The 23,105-nt window shown below is 37.7% G+C and overlaps 3 protein-coding genes across 4 annotated transcripts; 1 reads left to right on the forward strand and 2 right to left on the reverse strand.

Annotated features, from left to right (window-relative positions):
• Positions 1 to 2,149: 2,149 nt before the first annotated feature.
• On the reverse strand, positions 2,150 to 6,778 carry LOC128625613 (galectin-3-binding protein A). Its single transcript, XM_053654086.1, has 6 exons — positions 6,520 to 6,778; positions 6,297 to 6,383; positions 5,877 to 6,086; positions 5,605 to 5,736; positions 5,158 to 5,425; positions 2,150 to 5,081 (listed from the first exon to the last, which is right to left on the reverse strand). The coding sequence occupies exons 2-6, from the start codon at positions 6,370 to 6,372 to the stop codon at positions 4,034 to 4,036; spliced, it is 1,734 nt and encodes a 577-aa protein (XP_053510061.1). The 5' UTR covers positions 6,373 to 6,383; positions 6,520 to 6,778; the 3' UTR covers positions 2,150 to 4,033.
• Positions 6,778 to 17,710, forward strand: LOC128625620 (retinal cone rhodopsin-sensitive cGMP 3',5'-cyclic phosphodiesterase subunit gamma-like). 2 transcript variants are annotated; one of them, XM_053654108.1, is made up of 4 exons: positions 6,778 to 6,894; positions 15,833 to 16,049; positions 16,700 to 16,740; positions 16,844 to 17,710. In XM_053654108.1, exons 2-4 carry the CDS (start codon positions 15,868 to 15,870, stop codon positions 16,918 to 16,920), a joined length of 300 nt encoding a protein of 99 aa, XP_053510083.1. In that variant the 5' UTR covers positions 6,778 to 6,894; positions 15,833 to 15,867; the 3' UTR covers positions 16,921 to 17,710. The 2 variants fall into 2 exon arrangements, with proteins under 2 accessions (XP_053510083.1, XP_053510074.1); XM_053654099.1 differs by lacking the exon at positions 6,778 to 6,894 and having other exon boundaries at positions 15,649 to 16,049.
• Positions 17,711 to 17,802: 92 nt separating this feature from the next.
• Positions 17,803 to 20,267, reverse strand: LOC128617209 (tetraspanin-10). The gene is made up of 3 exons (XM_053640259.1): positions 20,179 to 20,267; positions 19,040 to 19,647; positions 17,803 to 18,692 (listed from the first exon to the last, which is right to left on the reverse strand). Exons 1-3 carry the CDS (start codon positions 20,221 to 20,223, stop codon positions 18,383 to 18,385), a joined length of 963 nt encoding a protein of 320 aa, XP_053496234.1. The 5' UTR covers positions 20,224 to 20,267; the 3' UTR covers positions 17,803 to 18,382.
• Between the last annotated feature and the right edge of the window lie 2,838 nt (positions 20,268 to 23,105).

The following is a 23,105-nucleotide window of genomic DNA, read 5'->3' on the forward strand; positions in this document are numbered from 1 at the left end:
AACTACTGAGGATGTGCCCACTTTTACAAATGCATTACAGTAATATACTAATCTTCTTATGTGCATTTGTATATTTACTTCAGTCAAATGGTCAGTCTTTAAACCAATCTGTAATCGTATAGTACTTACAGAAAACACATAAAACATGTAAAACCTATCCTTTTACTTGGCCATTAGCTTGCAGGTATTGTAAAATCAATCATTCAATTTTTTTTCTGGGTTAGAAAATACAATATCACAAAAATATTGTACAGTAAATGATTTTTTTAGTAATTACAGGTACAAAAAGTCCATATTTAGAGTTGAGTTATACGCACAGTCAGGACTTAATACTGAAATAGCACACATCAAAGACCTAAGGACTTAAGGACTATTCTTATGTTACGGAAGTCATGTAAGCATAGTGGAGTTTAAGTAAACCAGAGACATCTCTCATTTACTTACAGTTCTGACCGTAAAGTTAAATGCATTATTCAGTTCAAAGCCACTGTCTGAGAGTTTGATATAAACATGATATGTCACAAATGAAATGTATCGTTTGGCCTGTAAATATGCTAAAAAATATATGGAATGTCATTTGAGGCTAACATTTGAGGCAAATGATCTTGGAGGACATCTGAGCAGACTGCATATTACTAAAAAAAATAATGCTTAACTCAAGGACTGAATTTTTATTTTATGTAAATTATTATGAACAATGCTTACTTAAAATATGCTGTAAATGTAACAGAATAATTATTTTCTTCTTTTCAGTCCACATTTTCTATCCCTGATTTTTTGGGGCTTAAAGTTGGTGACCTAGATTCTCCTAAAAACCCACTCTAGACACTTGTATTCAAGAAATATCTGCCAACTGCGGAAATCTGAACTACATGCAGGTGATTTGCATAATCTGAATGGCGCACCCAGAAAATTGACTTCAGGAGCTGTTTAACTGAACTCTGAATATGCATACATTTCCTTGCATAAATACTGATATAACTTTTGGACTTAAGTCACCAACTCTGAATTCCCAAAAAATGCCCTAAGAGGACATTTACTACATAGTCTATATGTAGGCACTGTTAAAAACAAAGTTGGTGCACATGTGTATTTACAGAAGAATCCACATCTAACAGTTTACCAGTGTAGACATTCACAACATTTACCACACTTTTTCTCTGATATTGTTTAACATTAATATATTACATATTTAAGCCAGTAGTCCAGGGGCAATGGAAATTTATTAAATATGGTTGCAGGAGTCAGACCTTCACTTTTCTTGATGTAATGTACTGTAATCTCCCGTTCAGTGGTTCTTAGATGTTCATAGGCCTGCACAGACTTGCTCATAATATATGACTAATAATATCCTATCATGAACTGCATAAGGTAAAGCAGTCATACTGGGAAATTGCTTAGTACACCCTTTATTCCCACTTCTATTCAAAGTAATCCCAAAAGAAAGGGGAAATACATGTCTGTACAGCATTATGAAAGGTTGTCAAGAATGGGAGGTGGAGGCGAATACAAGTACAGATAATTTATTAAATAAAGTACAAAAAACAAAACAACCAAAAATATGACAACAAGAACCATAAACATAAACTGTGGGTACGAGGCAATGAATATATAGTCTATAAGCAATACTGTGGCAGACAATGTAATAACGACTAATAATAAAAATGACATTATTACTTATGATCTTAAGTGCAATACGCATATTTGAAACCTTGTTATACAAACTCTTGAGCATGAATTAATTACCTAAATTCACATTCACAAGGGAAAGAGTATGATTGACTGGGGAGAGAGTAATGCCATCCCTCCCACACAGGAAGCACAGCCAATTTTGTCTCTAGCCCTGTGTCCAAATTGGCAGAGAGGATAGGAGAGAATGGACAGTCTGATCTAAGCTGACAAAAAGGCTATGGCAACTCAAATAACCGCACTTTACATCCAGATTCCACTCCTGTCAGCATGGAACAGGAATCTGAAGCAGCAGATACAGGCTCACTGAAACTGGACAGTTGAAGATTGGAAACAGACCAGCTGACTTTAGTCCAATCTTTTGTCCAAAATATTATATAAACGCTATATTGTTAATATATGAATATTAATTTAATATTAATTTAATATTAAATTAACTGTTATTTTTTGTTAAAAATGTAACCTCTAATCATTAAAAATTCACAAGTATCTGATTACAATAGGCCTTTTGTGTTTGCACAATATGATTTCATTCATCAACTAAACACAGAGTTTAAAGTTGACCCAATTTTAGCTGCATCAGTTTAGCATACATTTCTTCGCTATGCCATCAAGATCTACGATATTGAGCCTACCGTGTTATTTAAGTTGCTAGTTTTTTGCGAACAAGTTAGTAGTAGTAGTAGCAGTAGTAGTAGTTTTGCAAACAACTTGGTTAAACAAAGGGCGTTTTCACAATTATCTCAAATACTTGTGCATTCAAGTTTGAAAAATGGTAGGCATTATGCTTATTCATTACTTAAAAAAATAATATGTTAGTTTGGTTGAAACAAACCCCAGACAACCATTTTTAAGAGGACCACACTTTTAAAAATAAAGGTTCCAATTAGAACCTAAAATGGATTTTTAGCCTGATGCCATAGGAGAACCCTTTCAAATTGCACAAATAACCTTTTATCTATTTACTGGTGCTTTAAAGAACCCAGCAATGGTTCTTCACAGCAGTGCTCCAAGGAACCAAGTTCTCTTAAAAAAAACCCTTAGTTAGTGCTTTAAGGAACCAAAGTAAGGATCTTAACAGTGATGTTAGGAGAACCTTTTCCAGTCCCACCAAGAACCTGGGGTTCACTTTAATCTGTTAAGGAATGATACCTTACCTTGAAGAACCAGTACACCGCTCTGAATCATCTATAATGAAACATCAAGAACTTCTTTAATCTCCAACGGACAATATAGCTCAACTCAAGAGCCCTATACAATGAAAAATGGTTCTGGACAACAAGAATGTTCTTTGCAGAACCTACGGTGCTGTAAAGAACCATTGAAGAATCTTTAATTTTAAGAATGCAGGTTGGGTCTCTAAATCTCTTCCAGCCACTAAAACAGCATTCACACTTCACCAATCATAACAAACTCTGGGCTTAAACAGCCCCAAGTGTGAAAACCACATAAGAAATGCTATTGAGAAGATGACTGGTTTTTCATAGAGTACATGTATTTATTAATGAAGTCTAATGCACACTGAATAAACCTTTTTTTTTTTAAATAACAAATAACAAAACCTTAATGAATAATTTTGTGTTCCTTAAACAAAGTATCACCAAAATCTTCCCCTCCCTCTACCTCACAATATTAGGCTGCTGACTTTCACTCAAAAGAGGTTCAATATTTATCCCTATTCCACCTGTCAATGTCGTCATGTAAAACTTTATATTAACTTCAAAATTAGATTTTGAAACGTTATGATTTGTTTTGTGACAGGCACTAATTTATTTCTCCAACATCCTCAGCCACTGTTTCACCTATTAGACCTTGCAAGCAATTGCTCTTTTTCATTACATGATCCTAAGATTTAAAGGCCATGACTCCCCCATGTTTTACCTTGGTAAACCCCATTTTTTTTTAAAATCTTTCTTTCTTTATCACCATGAGATCTATATCAATACGTGTCTTATGTATAAGTCTATTGTACTTTAATATTTTTTTGTATAATGTCCTGTAAACTGTATAATGTATTATTTTGTAATTTATGTGCTTATACAGTGTGTGCATTGTCTTTTCTTGTACATCATACTTTATATTATTTTAAATGCAAAGGACAGGTCTTTGGCCAAGTACTGGTCTACAATAACACAATGATTGAAAACATTAGTCAATAGACTTACAGAGTTTGCATGCTGAAGTTCAGCAACCTTTAATTTGATCATGTTGATTTTTTTCACATTAACAGATAGGAAATTTTTACTGAATTACTAAAAGAAATCACTAACATTGACATGCTAATAATTTGATAGAAAAATTTTAACAAAAATGCTAGCAGAGACCCATGTGCAGGAGAATGTAATCAGATGTACTCTGGACGCACAACAAAAGTAAAGCTATACTCATTAGGGCAGGGATGGGGCAGACCCATACTGCTGTTGGTTGGAACTATAGCTTTGCCACTTTTAAAATCTTGGACATGGAACACAATGTTTTCAGCCCCACATGAGAGAATCAGCTTGTTGTTGAAGCGAATAGTGTGCTCATAATTATTCAGGCTGTTTTGGCTATAGAGTCTCGCTACAGGCAAAGAGTCACAAGAGAAACCTTGGTTAGAACATTCCCAACTATTTTGAAGAACCTGCACTAACCAATTAATTGTTTGGTGCTTGTAAATCACACTGTTATGGGCAGGAGTCATAAATGAGACAGAATTATAGCCAGAATTATACCCATAATTATAATGATGGCCACGGTAATTGTTAGAGCCAATGTTGGAAGTGTAATTGATGACAGTGCTCCATGGCTCAGAAGTGTAGATCCTGGGCAGATAGTCTTCAAAGTTATTAAAACGCTCTTTGATCTTTGAGAAAGGCAGTGTATTGAATAGGAAGCCTTTCAGCAAAGCCCTTTGGTAAAATGCTTCATTGCTTTGGTACATGCCTGAGCTGAACTGAATATCATAAAGTTTTTCTACTGGAATCATGGAGAAGCGAATGTGACTCAGTAGGTTGACCTTGTCTTCTAAACTAACTGTCTCTCCTTTCTCTTTGATTGAGTCTTCTAGGGCCTGAAGCACAAAAAACTCATCCTTCACCACTAAGTCTGAACGAGACAGAAGTGCCTTCATCATGTGTATGGAGACAGTTTTCCATACTGGAGCGTCAACAAGAAATTCAAAATTCCAGGAGAGGTACTGAAGAACATTTTCCTGAAGCAGCATGTCCTTTGAACGGACACCGTACTCATACAGGGACACTTGGGTACGGAAAGTACTGTCCTGAGGAAGGAACGAAGTAAAGACTTTGCCTATCTCCTCCAAAAGCTGCTGCAACTGATAGATATAAGCTAGCTGGTGTAGGCACTGGGCTGAAGAGATGGTGACGTCAACCTTGCGTGTGTACAGATACCTGGAAGGAATTGCATGTCATGAGACCTAAAAATAAGAATCTTGCTGGATGAGTTATTTCAATCAGTAGAACTTACCTTAAGAAGCTGGAGATATGGGGATGGCAGGTTTGGCTAATTTCAACTGTGAGGTTGTTGGAACTATTAGAGATATTAAACTGAGGGTAGAGAGAGAAAATTAGCCCATGGACACAAATTGTGTTCTGTCCAGCTTGGTCTTCACTGGGGTCACGGACCAGAATATTGAAATCACAGTTGTCCCCACTATCAAAAAGTCTCCCAAGCTCTTCAGAGAGGCCCAGGCTGTGGTCCATTTTGAACATATGGTTGTTGTCCATATCTTCTCCTGTAAATATTTGAAACAACTCAAAGTAGATGAAGATGCCAGACCTAACATGAAAGACCTAATCAATTCATTAAAGGTAACAAACAGATTTATTTCATTTTAAGGTGAAAACAATTTTATGAAAATGATTTATGATAATTCTGAAGATATACCGTACATTTAACTATGAGATGGCTTACCACTTTCACAGACCACCCCTGCATCCTCTTTGTGAGTACAGTCAGTAACACTCCAGCCTTTAAAGTGACAGCTGGACAAAAAGCTCTCTGATCCCTTGCATTTCATATCATCAAGCCAAATAGGACCAGAACCTAAAACACAATCCCATCTAAATAATTATATGAATAATTCATGACTCATCTGCAGTAACCACTTTATCTTCACCAGGGATTGCAGTAAATGTAATTTAATGATCATCTCTATTATCACATCTTCTGAATTTAGAACTTGCCTTCTCCATATGTTCCTCCTGCTATGGCTGAGACAGCTCCAGGGAAACCAAGCTGCTGGCACACTACCTGGGCCTCATTCAGGTCCCAATCATCATCACAGATTGTCCCCCACTGGCCATCATGGTACACCTCCACACGACCTTTATTGGGCAGGTCACCTCCCACCAACCGCAATCCACCCTCACGAGGTGGTCCCTTTTTCTGGACATCTGCAAATTGACATTATGTAGTTCAGATTAAGTAAGTACAACATATGCTTTTTTTGTGGAAAAACTGTACTTTCTGTGCCATAAATGTTAATGTCCTCCAAGTAGTCACCTTAATTTAGTGCATTTATATATATATATATATATATTTGAAGAAAAAGCAACATGCACACAATAAAAATGTTATACAATCTGAAATTTTAACATACTGACCAAATAGATTCCAGCCCTGTGTAACATGAAGAGACAGCAGAGTCCAGATGACAAAGCAAATTCTAGATGACACCATTTTAGGAGAAACTGTAAAAACGAACATTAACAACTTAATCATGGCAAAAAAAAAAAAACTCTAAAAACCTTCCAATAGAACTAAGAAAACTTCCAACAAAACTATTTTTACATGAGTATATTCCTGAGAAAGAGAACTGTAGCTTACCTTAAGAGTAATAAGAAGGAGTAATGAAACTTATGTCATGGGATCTCTTTTGTATAGGTCCACCAGTGTTCAGTCTGAGGACTGTGCTGCACTAAGTTTCATTTCACAGAAAGCATAAAGAAGGAGGTGCGTTTATTCCAGAAGTTATGTCTAGCCTGTCCAAACAAAGTGCTGAGATCAAATTACATCCTTTACCAACAACATTTTGGAAGTTGGGGTTGTTCAAAATAAAACTTGTTGAGACAGAGAATGCGCCTATCATCTATTTTACTTTCAGGTTCCATGCATGCATCGAAAACACCTTCTTTCCCCACATTTGGTTTCTTGTTTAGCAGTGCACATATTTGTGTGGCATTTTAGGAAACAATTCACACGGTAAAAACTTTTTCAATTACACAACGTTAATGGTTTATTTGGTGTTCATAATATATAGGTATATATTTTTATGTACACATAAAAAATGTAATTTACTGTAAACGAAATAATGAAAGCTACCATTCTTCATGTATAAAGCAAGTGTAGTTTTATCAGGATCTATTTCATCTAGCAGAGCAAAAATATACAAAACATATTGTGTCCGAAATGTCAGTTTCTCATGATTAATTTCTTGTTTATAGAACTGTAATATAAAAGCAATATTGCAGTTGCAATTTCGCGGTTATACTAAATATCGGCACTGCTGTGATTAACTATGGCAATTGGCCTGCAGCCGTGTGCCTACGGCTAAATCACAGCCGTGTTAAAATTCAGTATAACCACCCTCATGCTCATGTAATATTGATTAAATATAGTCTCATTTTTTTTTATTACATTTTACAGCAAAGAAAAAAATGGTTATTTCCTTCTTCAGTCCATATTTTCTATCACTGATTTTTCTTTTTACCTGTAGGAAAGTGTTTAGCGAGTGTTTAATATTTAAAAGTGCTGGTCTAGACACAAATGAAAAATTTCAGGCACCTTACTCATGAAAAATCTAATAAGATTGGAGGCATGAACTACATACAGCTGGTTTTAAAAATCTGAATGGGCTATGCAGAAAATCTACTTAAATACATGGATAAACCAACTTTGAATTGGAGGAACTTTTCCACATAAATATAGATGTAAGTTTTGGACTTAAGTCATCAACTCTGAATATGGCCCTCAGAATCAAAGTGCTAAGGTACATTTGGTGCCTGCTAAGAACTTTAGACACTTTAGACTGACTAATTTATGAAAGCTTAAGCTGACTACAAAATTTCCTTTCACACTTGAATTTACTGGCTTTTGGTTCCCCAAAGCTGTGGAGTACAGCTGTACAGAGATTGTTAACACTGGTTCCTTACTAAATCTGAACCAATCAGTCTGTAGCTTTTGATTCAACAAAAGATAATTTCCTAACAACCATTATTTCTTGGTTTCAACATTTGTCATACAACTAGCCAAAGGCACTTGGCACTAATCATCAGAGGGATAAGTGTACAAATCTCGATTGGCTCATTGTCTGGGCTTGCCAGTCTCCTCAGGCACAGACTGTGAAATGTTCACCCTGCTCAATATTCCATGTATTTTGTAACCTGCAAGAATCAGGAGAAAGGATGCATGTATCAGACAGATTATTTTCTAGAAAATCAAATCATCCAAAGAAATGTGACGAAGTGAAATTTGCTGTCTTCCTCCTTTGTGCCAATGAGTATTTGACTATATACTATAAAATTGACTGCGGAAGTGCACACCCTACTGAAAACCCGATACACAGCCTTCAGGTCAGGACAAGGCAGCCCTCAAGGACCCACATATCCAGGGCCATCAGAAAGGCAAAGTGCAACTATGCACAAATAATCCACAGTCACTTTCTAACACAAAGGCAAGGTATTCAGGCCATCACAGACTGTGATGATGGTGATGCCTCGCTCTCAGGTGCACTGAATGATACAAAGCATAGAACAACATGCTGGCAGGGAAGATATCTCAACTTCCACCTGCAGTGGACATCAGGAAAATTGTCCACTGAAGCTGCTGGTCCTGACAACATACCTGGTTGGGTGCTCAGGGAATGTACTGATTAGCTTGCAGATATCCTGATAGACATCTTCAACATTTCTGTGACCCAAGTAGTGGTACTTTTGTGCATGCTGTAAGATGACCAGCATCATGCCTTAATAACAGCTAGCCAGTTGCACTCACATCTATCATCATGAAGTGGTTTGAGCGGCTAGTCATGAAACACAAAGAGCAGTCTTCCCACTACACTGGACCATGTCTAGTATGCCTACTGCCCTAACCACTCAATAGTAAATGCCATATCTGCTTCCATCCACCTTTATCTCACCCACTTTATTCAACACAATCATCCCATAGCAACTAAGAGAAAAACTGAGCCTGCTGGGTTTGAACACCTCCTTCTACTCCTGGATTCTGGACTTTCTGGCTGTGAGACCCCTGTTCAATTGCCAGCACCAACTCTAGAACCACCACACTGAACACAAGCACTCCCCTGGGCCATGTGCTCAGTCCACTTCTGTTGGCACTGTGGACTCATGGCTGAGCTGCAAAGTACCACTTCAATCACATCATCAAGTTTGCTGATAATACTACAGTTTGAGGTCTCATTAACAACAATGATGAGTCGCCATACCCGGAGGAGGTGAACTAGCTCACAGAATGGAGCAGTGCCTTCACTTCCTGTGGTGGTTGAAGATCTCCTTCGTCGCATCCTTAACACCTTCTACAGGGGGAGAAGGTGTACTGCTGCATCCGGAAGGCTAGAAGCATTGTGGACAACCCCTCCCACCCTTCTCATAGACTCTTTACACTCCTGCCATCTGGTAGTAGGTACAGGAGCATCCATGCAACCACCACCAGGTTCCAAAAGAGCTTCTTCATTGAGCCAGTCAGAATACTCAACATATTGTAGCCAACACTCACCTGGACTGGTCAAAACCCTAACTCAGTATGACTCTAGTATGAACATCATTGTATATCTGAACTTTATAATGCGGCTATGGGACACTTTTACAATTATAAGACTCTTTTTTTTCCCTTGCAATATTGCTGCTAAACTTATTACTGCACTACACTACACAATAGTTTACAGAGTCATTTTCCCACACAACACTGTTCTGTTGTCCTGTCTAGTTAATATGCACTGTTTTGTGCATTTACTAGTCTTTGTATTTATTTGTATTGCCAAGCTCCAAATTCACTATAAACCTGACATAATGTGGTTATTGAATAAATGAAAGAATTAATTAATATAGCCAGCTCCTAGGGATATTCCTCTCCGGACTATGCAACAGCATCACTTATTTTCACTATGTGAACTAGTGTGCACTCTAGTGGAGAAGGAACAGAGATGTAGCTTCTGCAGTGAGGCAATGGCCCCACCTAATGGAAAATGTACAGTAGACAAGGTTAAAAATATTGTGTTGCAGCAGATATTTAACAGTTCTGAAATTAACTTTGGCAGTGGCATTACCTACAGCCTTATACTGTGTATATATACATTTAAATTACTGTCTTTAATCATTTACTAAAAGAGAGAATTAATCAAATAAAATAAGTAACCACATACCAAAGTTTACTTTTAAAGTTAAATACAATCCTGTAACATCTAATGACAGTGATATTCGGGTGTTAAATGTTAATTGATTAAAACAAATTAGCTTTATACCATAGATGCAGTGAGTTTTGTGGTTAAAATGTAAATGTTTCGGAACTACAACTCCATAAAATAATTATGGAAGTATGGTGAAGTATTTAAGCATGGTGAGAACATTGTGAGTCGGTGTTCCAGTGTAGTTTTGCTACTGGACTAGATTCTTTACAGAAATTGATGTAATGACTTTTAGAATCTCCTAATTGCCATAATTAAGAATTAACTGGGAGTGCACCTGTGGCTGTAAAAGGGCCTAACTTTAAAGACAGTGCCTTTTGCCCTTGATACCATGGGCAAATCCAAGCAACTCAGCCAAGACCTCAGAAAATTATTGTGGACTTCCAGAAGTCTGGTTCCTCCTTTGGAGCAATTTTCAAACAACTGAAGGTACCAGAAGCATCTGCACAAAAAAATTGTATGCAAATATAAACATCTTGAAACCAACACACTGCATTGTTCAGGAAAGAGGCACAAATTAACTCTAAGGGATGAATGAACTTTGAAAGGTTCAACTAAACCCCAAGACAACAGCCTGAAAGGGTTAGCATAAAAAAGCCAGCCTGAAGTTTGTAGGTGATTTCCATCCTTGTGGAGAGGTATTTTCTGGTTAGATGAAACCACAAAATTGTAAATGGTCTCCAATTTTATAGCGCTTTTTTAACCTTAGCGGCTCTACAAAGCGCTTTACACTGGTTCTCATTCACCCATTCACACACACTCACACACACTCACACACCAATGGCAACAGAGCTGCCATGCATGGCGCTAGCTTGCCATCGGGAGCAGCTTGGGATTCAGTGTCTTGCCATGTGGAGTCATGTGGGCCAGGAATCGAACCACCAACCCTATGATTAGTGGACAACCACCTGAGCCACATGCATTAAAATGCAAAATGTTACAGTTTGGCCATAATGTTCAGTGCTATGTATGGAGGAAAAGGTTGAGACAACTGTGAAGCATGGGGGTGACAGCATCATGTGTTTTGCTTGAAATGGACTGGTCAAAGTCATTTTATTTCTCATATGCACAGTATGCAAAATACAATGTGGTGAGGCTCTGCAAACCTGCTAAGTCAGGTTTAATGTTCAATTTAAGGTTTAATTTTCAGTTTAAAGTTCTATAAATACAAATAGAACAAATAGAATATTTAAATGCAGTGGGTACAATATTTATTTTATAAAGAGCAGTAGAAAATAACTGAGTATATACAGTCAAAAGCAAAAGCGAAATAGTGACACAGTGGAAAATGTCCTATAAAATGTGCTTAAGATTACATTTTATATGCTTAAAGTGACATGCAGTCATTTTGAAGTCTAATGGCCTGCAAATAAAAACTGTTTCTCAGCTAATTTGTCCGTGACTGTAAGCTTCAAAAACGCCTACCAGATGGTAGCTTGACGAGTAGGTTGTGAGTTGGATGAGTGCAATGCGGAATAATATTGTGAGCTGTCCTCAGGCAGCATGCACTTTATAAAATAGATAGATATCACGAGGAAGGAGTATTATCTAGTAATATTGAAGTAACATCTGACATTAGCATTATTACAGTAGGTCTTCTCTACCTTTAAATTTACAATAAAATGTTTTAAGGATATCAAAGTGAAATTGGACTGTCCATTACAAAGCCTTGACCTGAATCCCACAGAACTATTTTAGAACAGAATTTGTAAGTTGAACTAAAAAAAAGCATGTCTGAGAAAGCCCACAAACCTGACTGAGTTACATCAGGCATGAGCAAAAATTTGAGCAAAGAATTATCAGAAGCTTGTAGAAGGCTACCCAAAGCGTTTGGTTAAAGTTCAAGTAATTAAAAGACAATGCCACCAAATCCTAACAAAGTGTATGTAAACTTTTGACTTACTGAAAATCTCATAAAGTAAATAAAAACAGAAATAAATGAATTTTTGCTATTAATAAATGAAGCTATTATTTTTAAATTACCTGGAAATGTAAAACAGTACCTTAACTGAGTTAACACAGATAATGTATGGTAACATTAAATGTGTGGAGTTTTGAAAAGTTTGAATGTCTTTATCGTGGGTGTATGTAAACATTTGGCCTAAAATATACCTTTAATTTGACAGTGCATCCAAGAGACAGAGAGAGAGAGCTGTGTGTTAGATAGAGAAGTGAATTATTAATGAAAAGTTAAGCTAGTTAAAAGAAAGAACCATTGTATTTGACCCTTTTAACCAAGCTAGGGCAATCAACCTATTTACAGTCTCCACTAACTTACTCACACTGTGCTGGAGGAGGAAGTGTTTTCTAGCTTAATAGGTCATGAGGTCTGTATGTATATGTAAGTATGTACGTTAGTGTACATACTGTAGGAGAGTCTAGATAGGAGAGTAGACTCACAGTGTCTGCAAGTTCAGCAACATTAAAATGTCAGTGGTGAAATGTTTACAAGAATACTGAAAAATCACTAACATTGGCATTTTTATGCAATTCCAACATTCCAGGCCACCTATGACCAATTTTATTAAAAAACTAAACAAAATCCAGCAGATACTTGTTAGCAGAACTGTCTCCTGTGTGCAGGAGAATGTAATCAGATGTACTCTTCAAATATCCCCTTTTCTGGGTAGCTGCAAATTGGCATTATGTAGTTCGAACTAAGAGTTAAGTGCAATTAAATAAGATATACTTAACATTAAAAAATATATATTTAAGACCATAAATATTGTGTCTTCCAGTTACTTATCCTTATAAAGTACACTAATGTAAAAACAAAAATAAATATGGAATAAAATATATAAGGAATGCATGAAATTTAAACATACAGACCAAATAGACTCCAGCACTATGTGGAGATACGAAGAGACAGCATGTCCAGATGACAAAAGTAATTCTAGATGAGAACAGAAAACGAAACAGTAACAACTGAAGAATGACAGAAAAGAAACCCAGAAAATGTCCAACAGAGCTATTTTTATATGAATATATTCTGGAGAAAGGGGACTTAATAAGTAATAAGAAGAGATAATGAATGCCGTCATAAAATGTATTTTATCTAGTTCCGATAAAAGCATATAGAAGAAGGTAAGTTTATTGTGCAATTGAAGCAAAGTCTAAAGTTTAGCATGAGTTTTTATTTAAAAAACAGACAGGCAAACAATTCCAAGTTGTTAGGTAAAAAACATAATCAAAACACAGGCAGAAATTCCGGAGATTGGTAGACAGTGCAAACAGGGCATAACCAGAACCAAGAAACCAAAAACGAGTCAGAGTACGTGTCTGTAACTTCCAAAGATGGGCAAGGACAAGCCGAGAAACAGCTGAACATAAAAGTAAAGTTCAATGATAAACAAAACTCAAACATAGCAGTGACACACAAACATAGCTCAAATACAAAGCATCCTCACAGCCTGGCCCCTCCTGGCCCCTCCCGGCCCCTCCCTCCCTCCTCCGTGGCACAGTGTCATAAAAGTTATCAAAAGACATTTTATTATTCCAGTTTGCCTGTAATGGGCCAACGAATCTGATGGTGATGGCACCAAACAGGACGTGAGACTGTATCTCAGCAACGACTTTGGGCACTAGAAAGAAAACATGGTAGGCATCCTCAGGACCATGACCTGAGGATATGCAACAAATTTTGTGACAGTTACAAAAAGTTAACATGCAATAACATGCTAAAAATGCTTAAATCTAACTGCCATTTTTGCTGCTCCTCCTCCAAATGTTTTTCCAGTCTTCACTGAATTTGGCTCACATCATCGTGAGACCTGTCTGAAAAAAGTTAGTGAAGGAATTTTGATATTCAAAACCGTTCTTCTGTAACGCCCTGGCAAATGCAAAAAAACAGGATGTGAGGGTGTATCTCAGCAATGCATCTATGTATCATCATGAAACTTGATATGTATCTTCAGGACCATGCCCTGAATGTACCCAAGAAGTTTTGTGATTACACTACCGATACACCACAGATCATGAACTGTAACAACTTTCATTTTTTCCTTTTATCATTTGAAAACTTTCTGCTAAATTCACAGTTCATTTGACCTATAATTCCACAAGATAAAGTGTTAATCAAATTTCTCCTCTCTTAAACTTAGTTACCTTCTGGTTTGTTATGTCTGTTTTTAAATCCTGTATGATTTTAAATTAATTTAAATAAACTTTTTTTTTTTTTAACTGAAAAACCTGAACAAAAAACAAATTTGTGACCACATTGAAAATCTGGGTTTTATGTAGAATTGGAAATAAACAGAAGGTTTAAGAATTTTTTTTAGTAATTTGAAAAATAAATAAAGTTCAAGTACATATTCAGTATCTTGAATAATTAATATTGAAGATTCTGCACTATTTCTAGGTCCCTATTTAAACAAAAGCAAATTTTTGTTATTGATACTTTGTACAAAAGGTCGGATTTTCCGCATGCCTAATCTTTTCTATTGAAGCATGTTTTCAGATGACACTCTGATGGAGTTGATCTAAAATGGATCATAAGGTTTTCCATGAATCTATGGAGTCTATGCCAGCTCGAGTGCACACTGTCATTAAAGCAAAATGGAGACATACCAAATACTAAGAAACTCTGAAATTAATGTAAATCTACTTTTTTACTTTTTCTTTCTAGATTCTACTTTTCATTCACATTGTTGACAATAATTTGTAATGAAAATTGTTGTATTAAATTAGAAAGGAATGCAAATTAGAAACCTTGTCACTAGTGCTCTCAGACTTTTGGACCCTTCTGTACCTTATCACATTTTTACATACAGTTGCACATGAAACACTAAAGATTGCATCTTATCTGTATTGCAAAAAAAAAAAGAAAACCCCAGAATTTGATTGAGCTTGAGGATTGAGCTGGGGACTGAAAATAGGCGCTCTGCTTATATTGGCTGATAAGCTAAAGCTCTTTCAGTCCCTTCAGCTTGTTGTGCACTGTCCTTTCTCTAATGAGATTAATTAAATACCCACTAGCCAGGAGACTGGAGCCTTACAGGTTTACAGACCCTGGCTTACAGGGTCACTGGAAGAGGAGGTTACAGTAATCCTGCTCCTCACTGTAGCTCTGGAATTTGGTGATATTACATTGAGTCTATGAATCATCAAGTCTAGTAGAGATAATAAGGAAGATGTAGACTGCCCTTGTGGTCCTACAAAACTGACCTACTAATGGTTTTATAATTGCTTGGATATGCCAAAAAGGAAACTGTATTATGAAGCCGAGTTTCCTTGCAGAATTGGAGATTAAAGCCAGCAACATGTGCTTTTAATAAATAAATCAGATGTTTAAAATATCTAGACCATAGACAAGACCAAGAGCAAGTAAATATTTGAATTGAATGGAAGTTCACCAATCACTGAAATGAACTCAACAGAGAGTCAATAGATGATGGTGTTATTATTATTATTATTATTATTATTGACATCTACTCACTACCAAGGAAAAATCCCTGCTTTTTACTCACTACATTTTATAACAGATGAGTTAAACTAATAAATAATCGACTTATTTTTGGAAGTCATAAATTAAAGTAGGTGATTTAAATTCCCAACAAATCTAAAATGGATTTAACTCTTTAACTAACTTCTATGATAGTTAAATATTTGTATCATGGCTCAGAGTGATAAAATTATGCTCCATATTCTGTGTTGTATAAGTCTTTCAGTCGACCTTGGCTTTATCTCCTTAGTCTAATCCATTCACATCTTTGCATGCAGACTCTCTGTCCACTCTGTATCTATCACTTTCATCCATGAGCCTACAAACAGAGCCTGCATTCATGAATGTGAACATGTCCAAGTCTGAACACAAAGCTGGCAGCAAGATGGCAACCCGAGCCACAGGGCCTGGATCTCCACACAAGGGCCCACCGCGTTTCAAACAGAGATCCACCCGGCAGTTCAAAAGCAAACCACCCAAGAGAGGCGTCATTGGGTAAATTATTATTATTTTCTAATGTTTTTTAATGTGGATTTTGTGGAATGTTTGTAACTCTAACTGATATGTTCTGCTCTTATTATTTTTTTAAAACTTTATTTGCTTGGGTGAATTTCTCATTTGAATACGACACATTATTCTTTAAATCAAATTTATATTCCACAGATTATATGTAAGTCATTTTGAGTAACATGATGTAATAAACTTGTGATTTTAGGACTTGCCACATTCTCTCTATCTTTAACTGGCACACAAATATTACCAGGAGCCTCCCAAGGCTTTTGAAGGAGTTTGTGTGAGTCATAAATGTTGCTTATAATGTTAATAATAATTGAGACAGAAATATGTATACATTTATACATCCTGTGTTTATAAACATTTATTATATACTGAATGTGGGCAATTTTCTTCAATACAACTACCTCAGCTTAATATTACACAGCATTATATTGCACAAAACAACTGCACATATCTGCACTTTATCCGACGTATAGTCAGACTGTTGCTGCCACCCATCTTTATATCCTTACATTTTATTATTGTACTTTTTAAATAATTTTCCTTTTTACATTTTCTTTTGTGTGTGTGTGTGTGTGTGTGTGTGTGTGTGTGTGTGTGTACGTACATGTTTGTGCTTTTATTTACAGATTTGGTGATGAAATTCCTGGAATGGAAGGCTTGGGAACTGGTATGCATTACATAAAATCCTCATACTTAACTCCTTAAATCAGCAACCATGTAAAGAGGATAACAGACCTAAAAGTCTACACAGATGTTGTTCTCTTTTGCAGATATCACTGTGATCTGCCCCTGGGAAGCATTCAGTCATCTGGAGCTGCATGAATTAGCTCAGTATGGCATCATTTGAGAAAAAAAACCCTCCTGTACTACATAGAGCTCTGTTCCTCTGTCTAGCAGTAAGCGTTGGATTTCTACATGACTTGTTCATAGTTTAGAGGATAAAAATGGGAACAAAGGGAAAAACATAACAAAAACAATCATATATTAGGATATATATATATATATATTACTATGCAAAAATTAGTCAGGGTAGATAGCCATATAGTACATGTGCACACTCTATAAAACTCTAGAACCCTAAAGATTTGTCCATCTAGGGAAACCCTTAAAGCTTCTTTGTAGAATCGTACAGTGTTTCCCTATCAGGTAGGGTTCCATGTAGAGCATGCCAAAGACGCTTCATTTTCCAAAGAACACCTGAGGAGTTCACTCAAGTAAGCACTATATTTAAATATTTATTCATAGTAGGTTTACTGCACTAACTGATTCTAAACTTTAGCTCTACAGGATTTATTCAGCTCTTATTCTTACTTTTATCATCTTTTCTTAAACTCCAGTCAATTTATATAAAGCGTTGCCTTGGTAAGTTCACAAATGTTGTGTGTATACAGTCTGAGGGTAATTAAAAACTTTCACCCTCAAATGTGAATAAGCATTACACACATAAGTTATTGTAATATTTACTTTCAGTAGGCTACATTCACAAGTACAAAAAATAGTTAAGTTTTTTTGGTGCAGTTTCTTTGAACATTACACCAAACTAATTTAGCTTATTTGCTTTGAGTAAATATTGAGATTCTGAACAACAACAAAATACCTGTGATGGAAATATGTTTCTGGTCATGTTCTACATTTTAAACACCATATTTCTTTGTATTTTACCATTATTATCATAGTGTGACTTTCATGTGCCACTCTTACTTAAAAGAGCAGCTCTACCAGTAGTAGAAATAGTTCATTATTGAATGTTACAGTCCTGACTGAATTTTATTAAGCAGAAATAATTTTGCAAAGTAAATGTTTATTTTAATATCTTCAAGTAGCCATATGTGTCTTGTCTAAAATCAGTTGAGTGCTGTGGTTGTGTTGTGTTTACTGGCCTTATAATGCTTCTGGAGGACATGTAAGACCCACAATCATTAGCAGCACTGGAATGACTGGAGCACTGAATAAATCTTATTTTGTACTTTTCATGTAAGAGTATGTGTACATTTCTTTCAGTAAATTTGAATGTATGAAACTGAAAAAATAGGGACATACTACCAACTAATTCAATAGCCTTTGGAATGAAAGATTTGTCCTTTCTAATTGAACCACAAGTGAAAACGAATAAAGCAGGATCGGAAAAGGGATGAGGAAAAAATTATTATATGAATTGTTTGCTGTGAAGGAAGTAACACATGTACAGGACGTGATAAATAGGAAGTCATATACAGCATAGTGATATAACTAACTTGCCAGTCTTTTGTATCTTGTATTTCTCAGTGCCAAAGAAGTTTCTTCATGCATCATTAAGTTCATGTTTCTCATCACCATGCATGTGCTTTGTTACATTGGATCCTGTCCAACAAGCGTGTAGTACTAATCAGTGTGAGGATCTGGACGCCAAGCAGGACAGCTGTTACTATGCCAATAAGTTCAGAGTGTAGGTTGATCCAGCGTGAAATACTGCCCACACAGCCCCCCAGGAAAATCACACTCTGAGCTGAGAACTCATCTAGCTGCTGTGTCCTGAGGCCACACTGCGAGTTCCACACTGTACCATTCTCCAGTGGATCCACACAGCATGAGTGAGGCACGCCGCATGCCTGCATGCCTGGAGATGAGCAATTAAAGTACCTGTAACAGAAAGGGTAATAACTTTCAGAGAGGGAGGTGATGTGTGGCTTTTAGATCAGAGGTCTAATTCTGATCATTCAGTTCAAACAACAGCAAGTGTAGTGCAAGGTGTATAATGAGGCACTCATAATGGCAGTAGGTTACATGATTCTGTTGTAGCAGTGCTTGCTATTCACCTCTTTTGTACCCTCTTAAAATGTATTATTATTATTATTATTATTATTATTATTAATATTATTATTATTATTACTACTACTACTACTAGTAGTATTAGTATTTGTTCTTCTAGTTGTAGTATTACTGATTGTGTCTCTGCTTTTAATCATTTCTAGTCATTGTGTACTCACTGGTTGACTTCCCAGTCTCGATAGTTATCCACCCCACAGCACTGCAGCCCAGTCTGGATCTCATCTGTAATAAACCTCAGATCCAGGTCATCCTGGTAGCCCGTCATAGCTGTCAGCATGGCTGAGCGCAGCAGCTCAGTAATCCAGCCCTGCAGGCTATAGGCCACAATGGCCACCAGGACCTGGGCTGCTACAAGAATTACCAGCATTAAAGAGAATATACGCAGCAGGCAGTGGTTCTCCCTCAGTGCTCCCACACAGCCTGTCAGAGAAAGCAGTGAAAGCAGCAAGCCCAGAAAAACAAAGAGCAGCATGGGATCAGTGCCAAGGCCATCCAGCTTCTCCTGAGCAAAGGATTCCTTGTTCACAAGACCCCAGAACCCAAGTACTAAGGTGGCCAGGCCCAGCCCAGAGAAGAGAAGGTTGCTAGTGACGAGCACGTATTTCAGTAGAAATCCGGTCAGATCAGAGGAATTGTGGGTCTGTGAACAGGAAAAGGTCCATGGTGACGGTATGGTTTGCTCATCATGGCTTGATGAGCTGAAACCGGTTTGTCTCTCTGTGTTGATATCTGTGCCCTGGTATTGAATGCCATTCCTAGTGGTTACCTAGGAGATGGTTGTAAAATCTTAAATAATGAAATACTTCATCCTATTGATTTTATCACCTTAAAACATGACAAACATCACTTTTAGATTATCCTTCATGCACTGTTTGGTTCAGAATGACCTGTTTTTATTTTTAACCTAAAGTATAATAATGTTAAAATAATTTATTTAAATTTATAATTCTAGAAAATCAAATTAATATGACAAAGGTCATGTTCAGGTCTATTCTGAACAAATGCGAAATATAAATAGTAATAAATGACTTCTTACTGAAAACAAGAAACAATAAGATGATTTTTGTCATTATTTGCACTTAAATGGTCACACAATCATGTGTATACACACACACACACACACACACACACATGAGATGAAGATATATTTGGTATTTTAAAACACATTTTTCAACTGTTTTGCTTAAAACTCAATAAAAATGACATCAAAGGAACATCTGTTGATCCTCATGTGACAAAATGTGAGATTTAAGCTGTTCTAGTAAACCTAACTGAGGTAGAAAGTGACTGATGTTACCTTTGATATGAGTGGTTTGGTCATGTCATCTTGCATTTTTGACATCGGCTTCCAGAAAAAAGGAATCCACCTTGAAAGCCAAAAGGAGCTCATCTCATATTACTAGTATAGGACACTCTGTGCCCAGTTGCATGCTGGTCAATACTAAAGAAGCAAGAAAAAAGGCAGAGATAAAGAGAGTGCTTGTGAGAGAGCAGCAGTGTAAAAGAGCATAGCTGCAATCTTGATCATTCCTGTATCATGTGAAAGTCACGGTGCTGGGATTAGAGAAAGAATGTGTGTATGAATGAGATCTTGCTTCGTTGCTCAGTCATGGAGCAGCTGATACATAACTTAGGTGATGTGTTATTCAGTAGAGCTCAATAGAGAAGAGAGAGATCTTTTCCGAAAAGGAATATGACAGAATGGCGTTATCTATTTTTGTTAGTGTGAAAACCTGGAGATACAGTGAAAACCACAGAAAACTTGGCTGTACAACCCACAGGATTTGGGGGATTTAAGTAATGCAAAAACACGTTTTAAAACTAATCTAATAATCCTTTAAATATGTCGACTGACACAAGGAGGCTTCTACATTTCATCCCTGTTTCTAATAATACACAAAACCAGATCCAACTTGACAAATTGTATTGGCAACAGCAAAGAGTAATATTTCAGATAAGAATAAACTACAAAGCTGCACCACTAAAACTGGCACCTGTAAAATCTGGAGGAATCTCGGTAGCTAGAATTTCTTACAAAATGTTTCTCGCTCCTCGTATACTGTAGAATCAGCTGTGGCTTTAATACAAAACATAGACATTCATACAGTCGAAAAGAAAACCTCTAGCTAGAATCATTGAAAGGTTGTTTACACTACATATTGTATATGTGGTCACAAGGTCAAAATGAAAACCAAAATCCCAACTATCACATTGTATAAAACGTCTGGTTTATGGATGTAACCCTGTTCCCTGAGAAGGGAATGAGATGTTGTGTGAGCTTCATGCTGTGGGAAGTGCCTTCATGAATCACTGGTATCTAAAGCTTGTGTAACATCATGCCTATTTATAGGCCTGCCGTGATCAGGTGACATGGCAAATAAACGCATCACGTGATATAAAAACGGCACCTGTGAACCATGCCATCAGTCTCAATTATCTGAAGCGAAGACGCAATTAACAGGCATGCCCAATATGACAAAGCTATGCAATGTCTCGTTCCCTTCTCAGGGAATAGGGTTACATGCATAACCCAGACGTTCCCTTTCAAAGGGAACTCAACGTTGCATGAGCTTCACGCTGTGGGAATGAGAATTCCCACTCTGTCATACTGAGGGCGTGGCCTGTTCAAAAGATCCAAGCCCGAGGGTCAATGCAAGACTCTCAAGCCAGGGGTGGAATGTATATCCAGTCTGTAATACAGAATGAATGCATGCAGCATAGACCACCCTGCGGCAGCACACACATCGTGTAAGGGTACTCTTTTGGACAAAGCCTTTGAGTTGGTGAACCCCCTAGTGGAATGAGCCCTTATGCCCAGAGGCGTAGCAAGACCACGCGCCTCATAAGCTATAGAGATTGCTTCCACTTTCCAATTGGAGATACATTTCTTCGACACAGCATCGCCTCTACTGTCACCGCCAAGCAGACCAGCAGCTGCTCCAACTTATGCCACTGGCCAGAGCAGTGGACATAAGTACAGAGAGCCCTTACTGGGCACAGTAGGTGCAATTTCTCTTGTTCCGGTGTGAGGAACGAAGGAGGGCAGGAAGCCTGCAACAGTACTGGCTGGGCTGCAGACGTAAGCACTTTAGGAATATAATCCGGCCTAGGATATAGGAAGGCCTTGGCTAATCCAGGGGCAAAGTCAAGGCAGGAAGGGCAACAGAGCGAGCTTGTAGATCTCCTACTCACTTGAGAGATGTCAGGGCCAGCAGAAGAGCTATCTTTAGAGTCAGAAGCTTCTCTGAGGCTGACTCTAAGGGCTCAAATGGGGCACCTGACAGACCTTCCAGTACCACAGAAAGGTCCCAGGAAGGTATGTGTGGTCTGCAGATGGGCCTCAGCTACCTGACACCATGCATAATCCTCGATGTTAGAGGATGTTGCCTCACAGAGGCTCCATCAATAGGGGCGTGGCTGGCCAAAATGGTGGGCACGTAGACCCTAAATGTAGAAGGAACCAACCTTGCTGAGAAACGTCCCTTTAAGAACTCCAGGACTGTACCTATTGCACAGTTTACTGGGTCTAGATGATACTCCTCACACCACAAGACAAAAAGTCGCCACTTGAGCACATACAATTTCTCATGGATGTTGCTCTAGCATTCAACATGGTCTCTACAACATCAGTTGCGAGACCAGAATCTATGAGCTGGTGCCCCTCAGGGGCTAGACCCACAGTTTCCATAGTTCCGGCCAAGGGTGATAAATCAGCCCTCCGGCTCGAGACAGTAGATCCCTGTGGATGGGAATCTCCCAAGGAGTGCAGTCTAGCAGGGATATTATCTCTGAGAACCATATTCGAGTTGGCCAATAAGGTGCTACTAGCAGCAGAGGTAGACGGTCTTGGCGAACTCTTGCTAGAACTTGTTGGAGCAGAGCGATCAGGGGAAAAGCATACAGACATGACCTCGGCCATGTGTGCACCATGGCGTCCAGCCCCAATGGTTTGGGAGGAGAGAGGGCGAAGCACAGCGGGCAGTGTGTTGTCTACTCAGACACTAACACATCCACTTCCTCTTGGCTGAACCTCCTCCATATGGACTCCACTACTTGTGGATGGAGATTCTTATCCCCAGCCTCAGCCCCTGCCTCGACAGGATGTCTGCCCCCACATTCCAGTTGCCCAGAATGTACATTTCACCCACTGACAAAAACTTTCCCTCTGCCCAGAGAAGAATTAGTTGTGCCTGCCTGAACAGGGGGTGCGAACATAACCCACCC

The sequence above is a fragment of the Ictalurus furcatus genome, chromosome 2 (genome assembly GCF_023375685.1).
Source record: "Ictalurus furcatus strain D&B chromosome 2, Billie_1.0, whole genome shotgun sequence".
Classification (NCBI taxonomy): domain Eukaryota; kingdom Metazoa; phylum Chordata; class Actinopteri; order Siluriformes; family Ictaluridae; genus Ictalurus; species Ictalurus furcatus.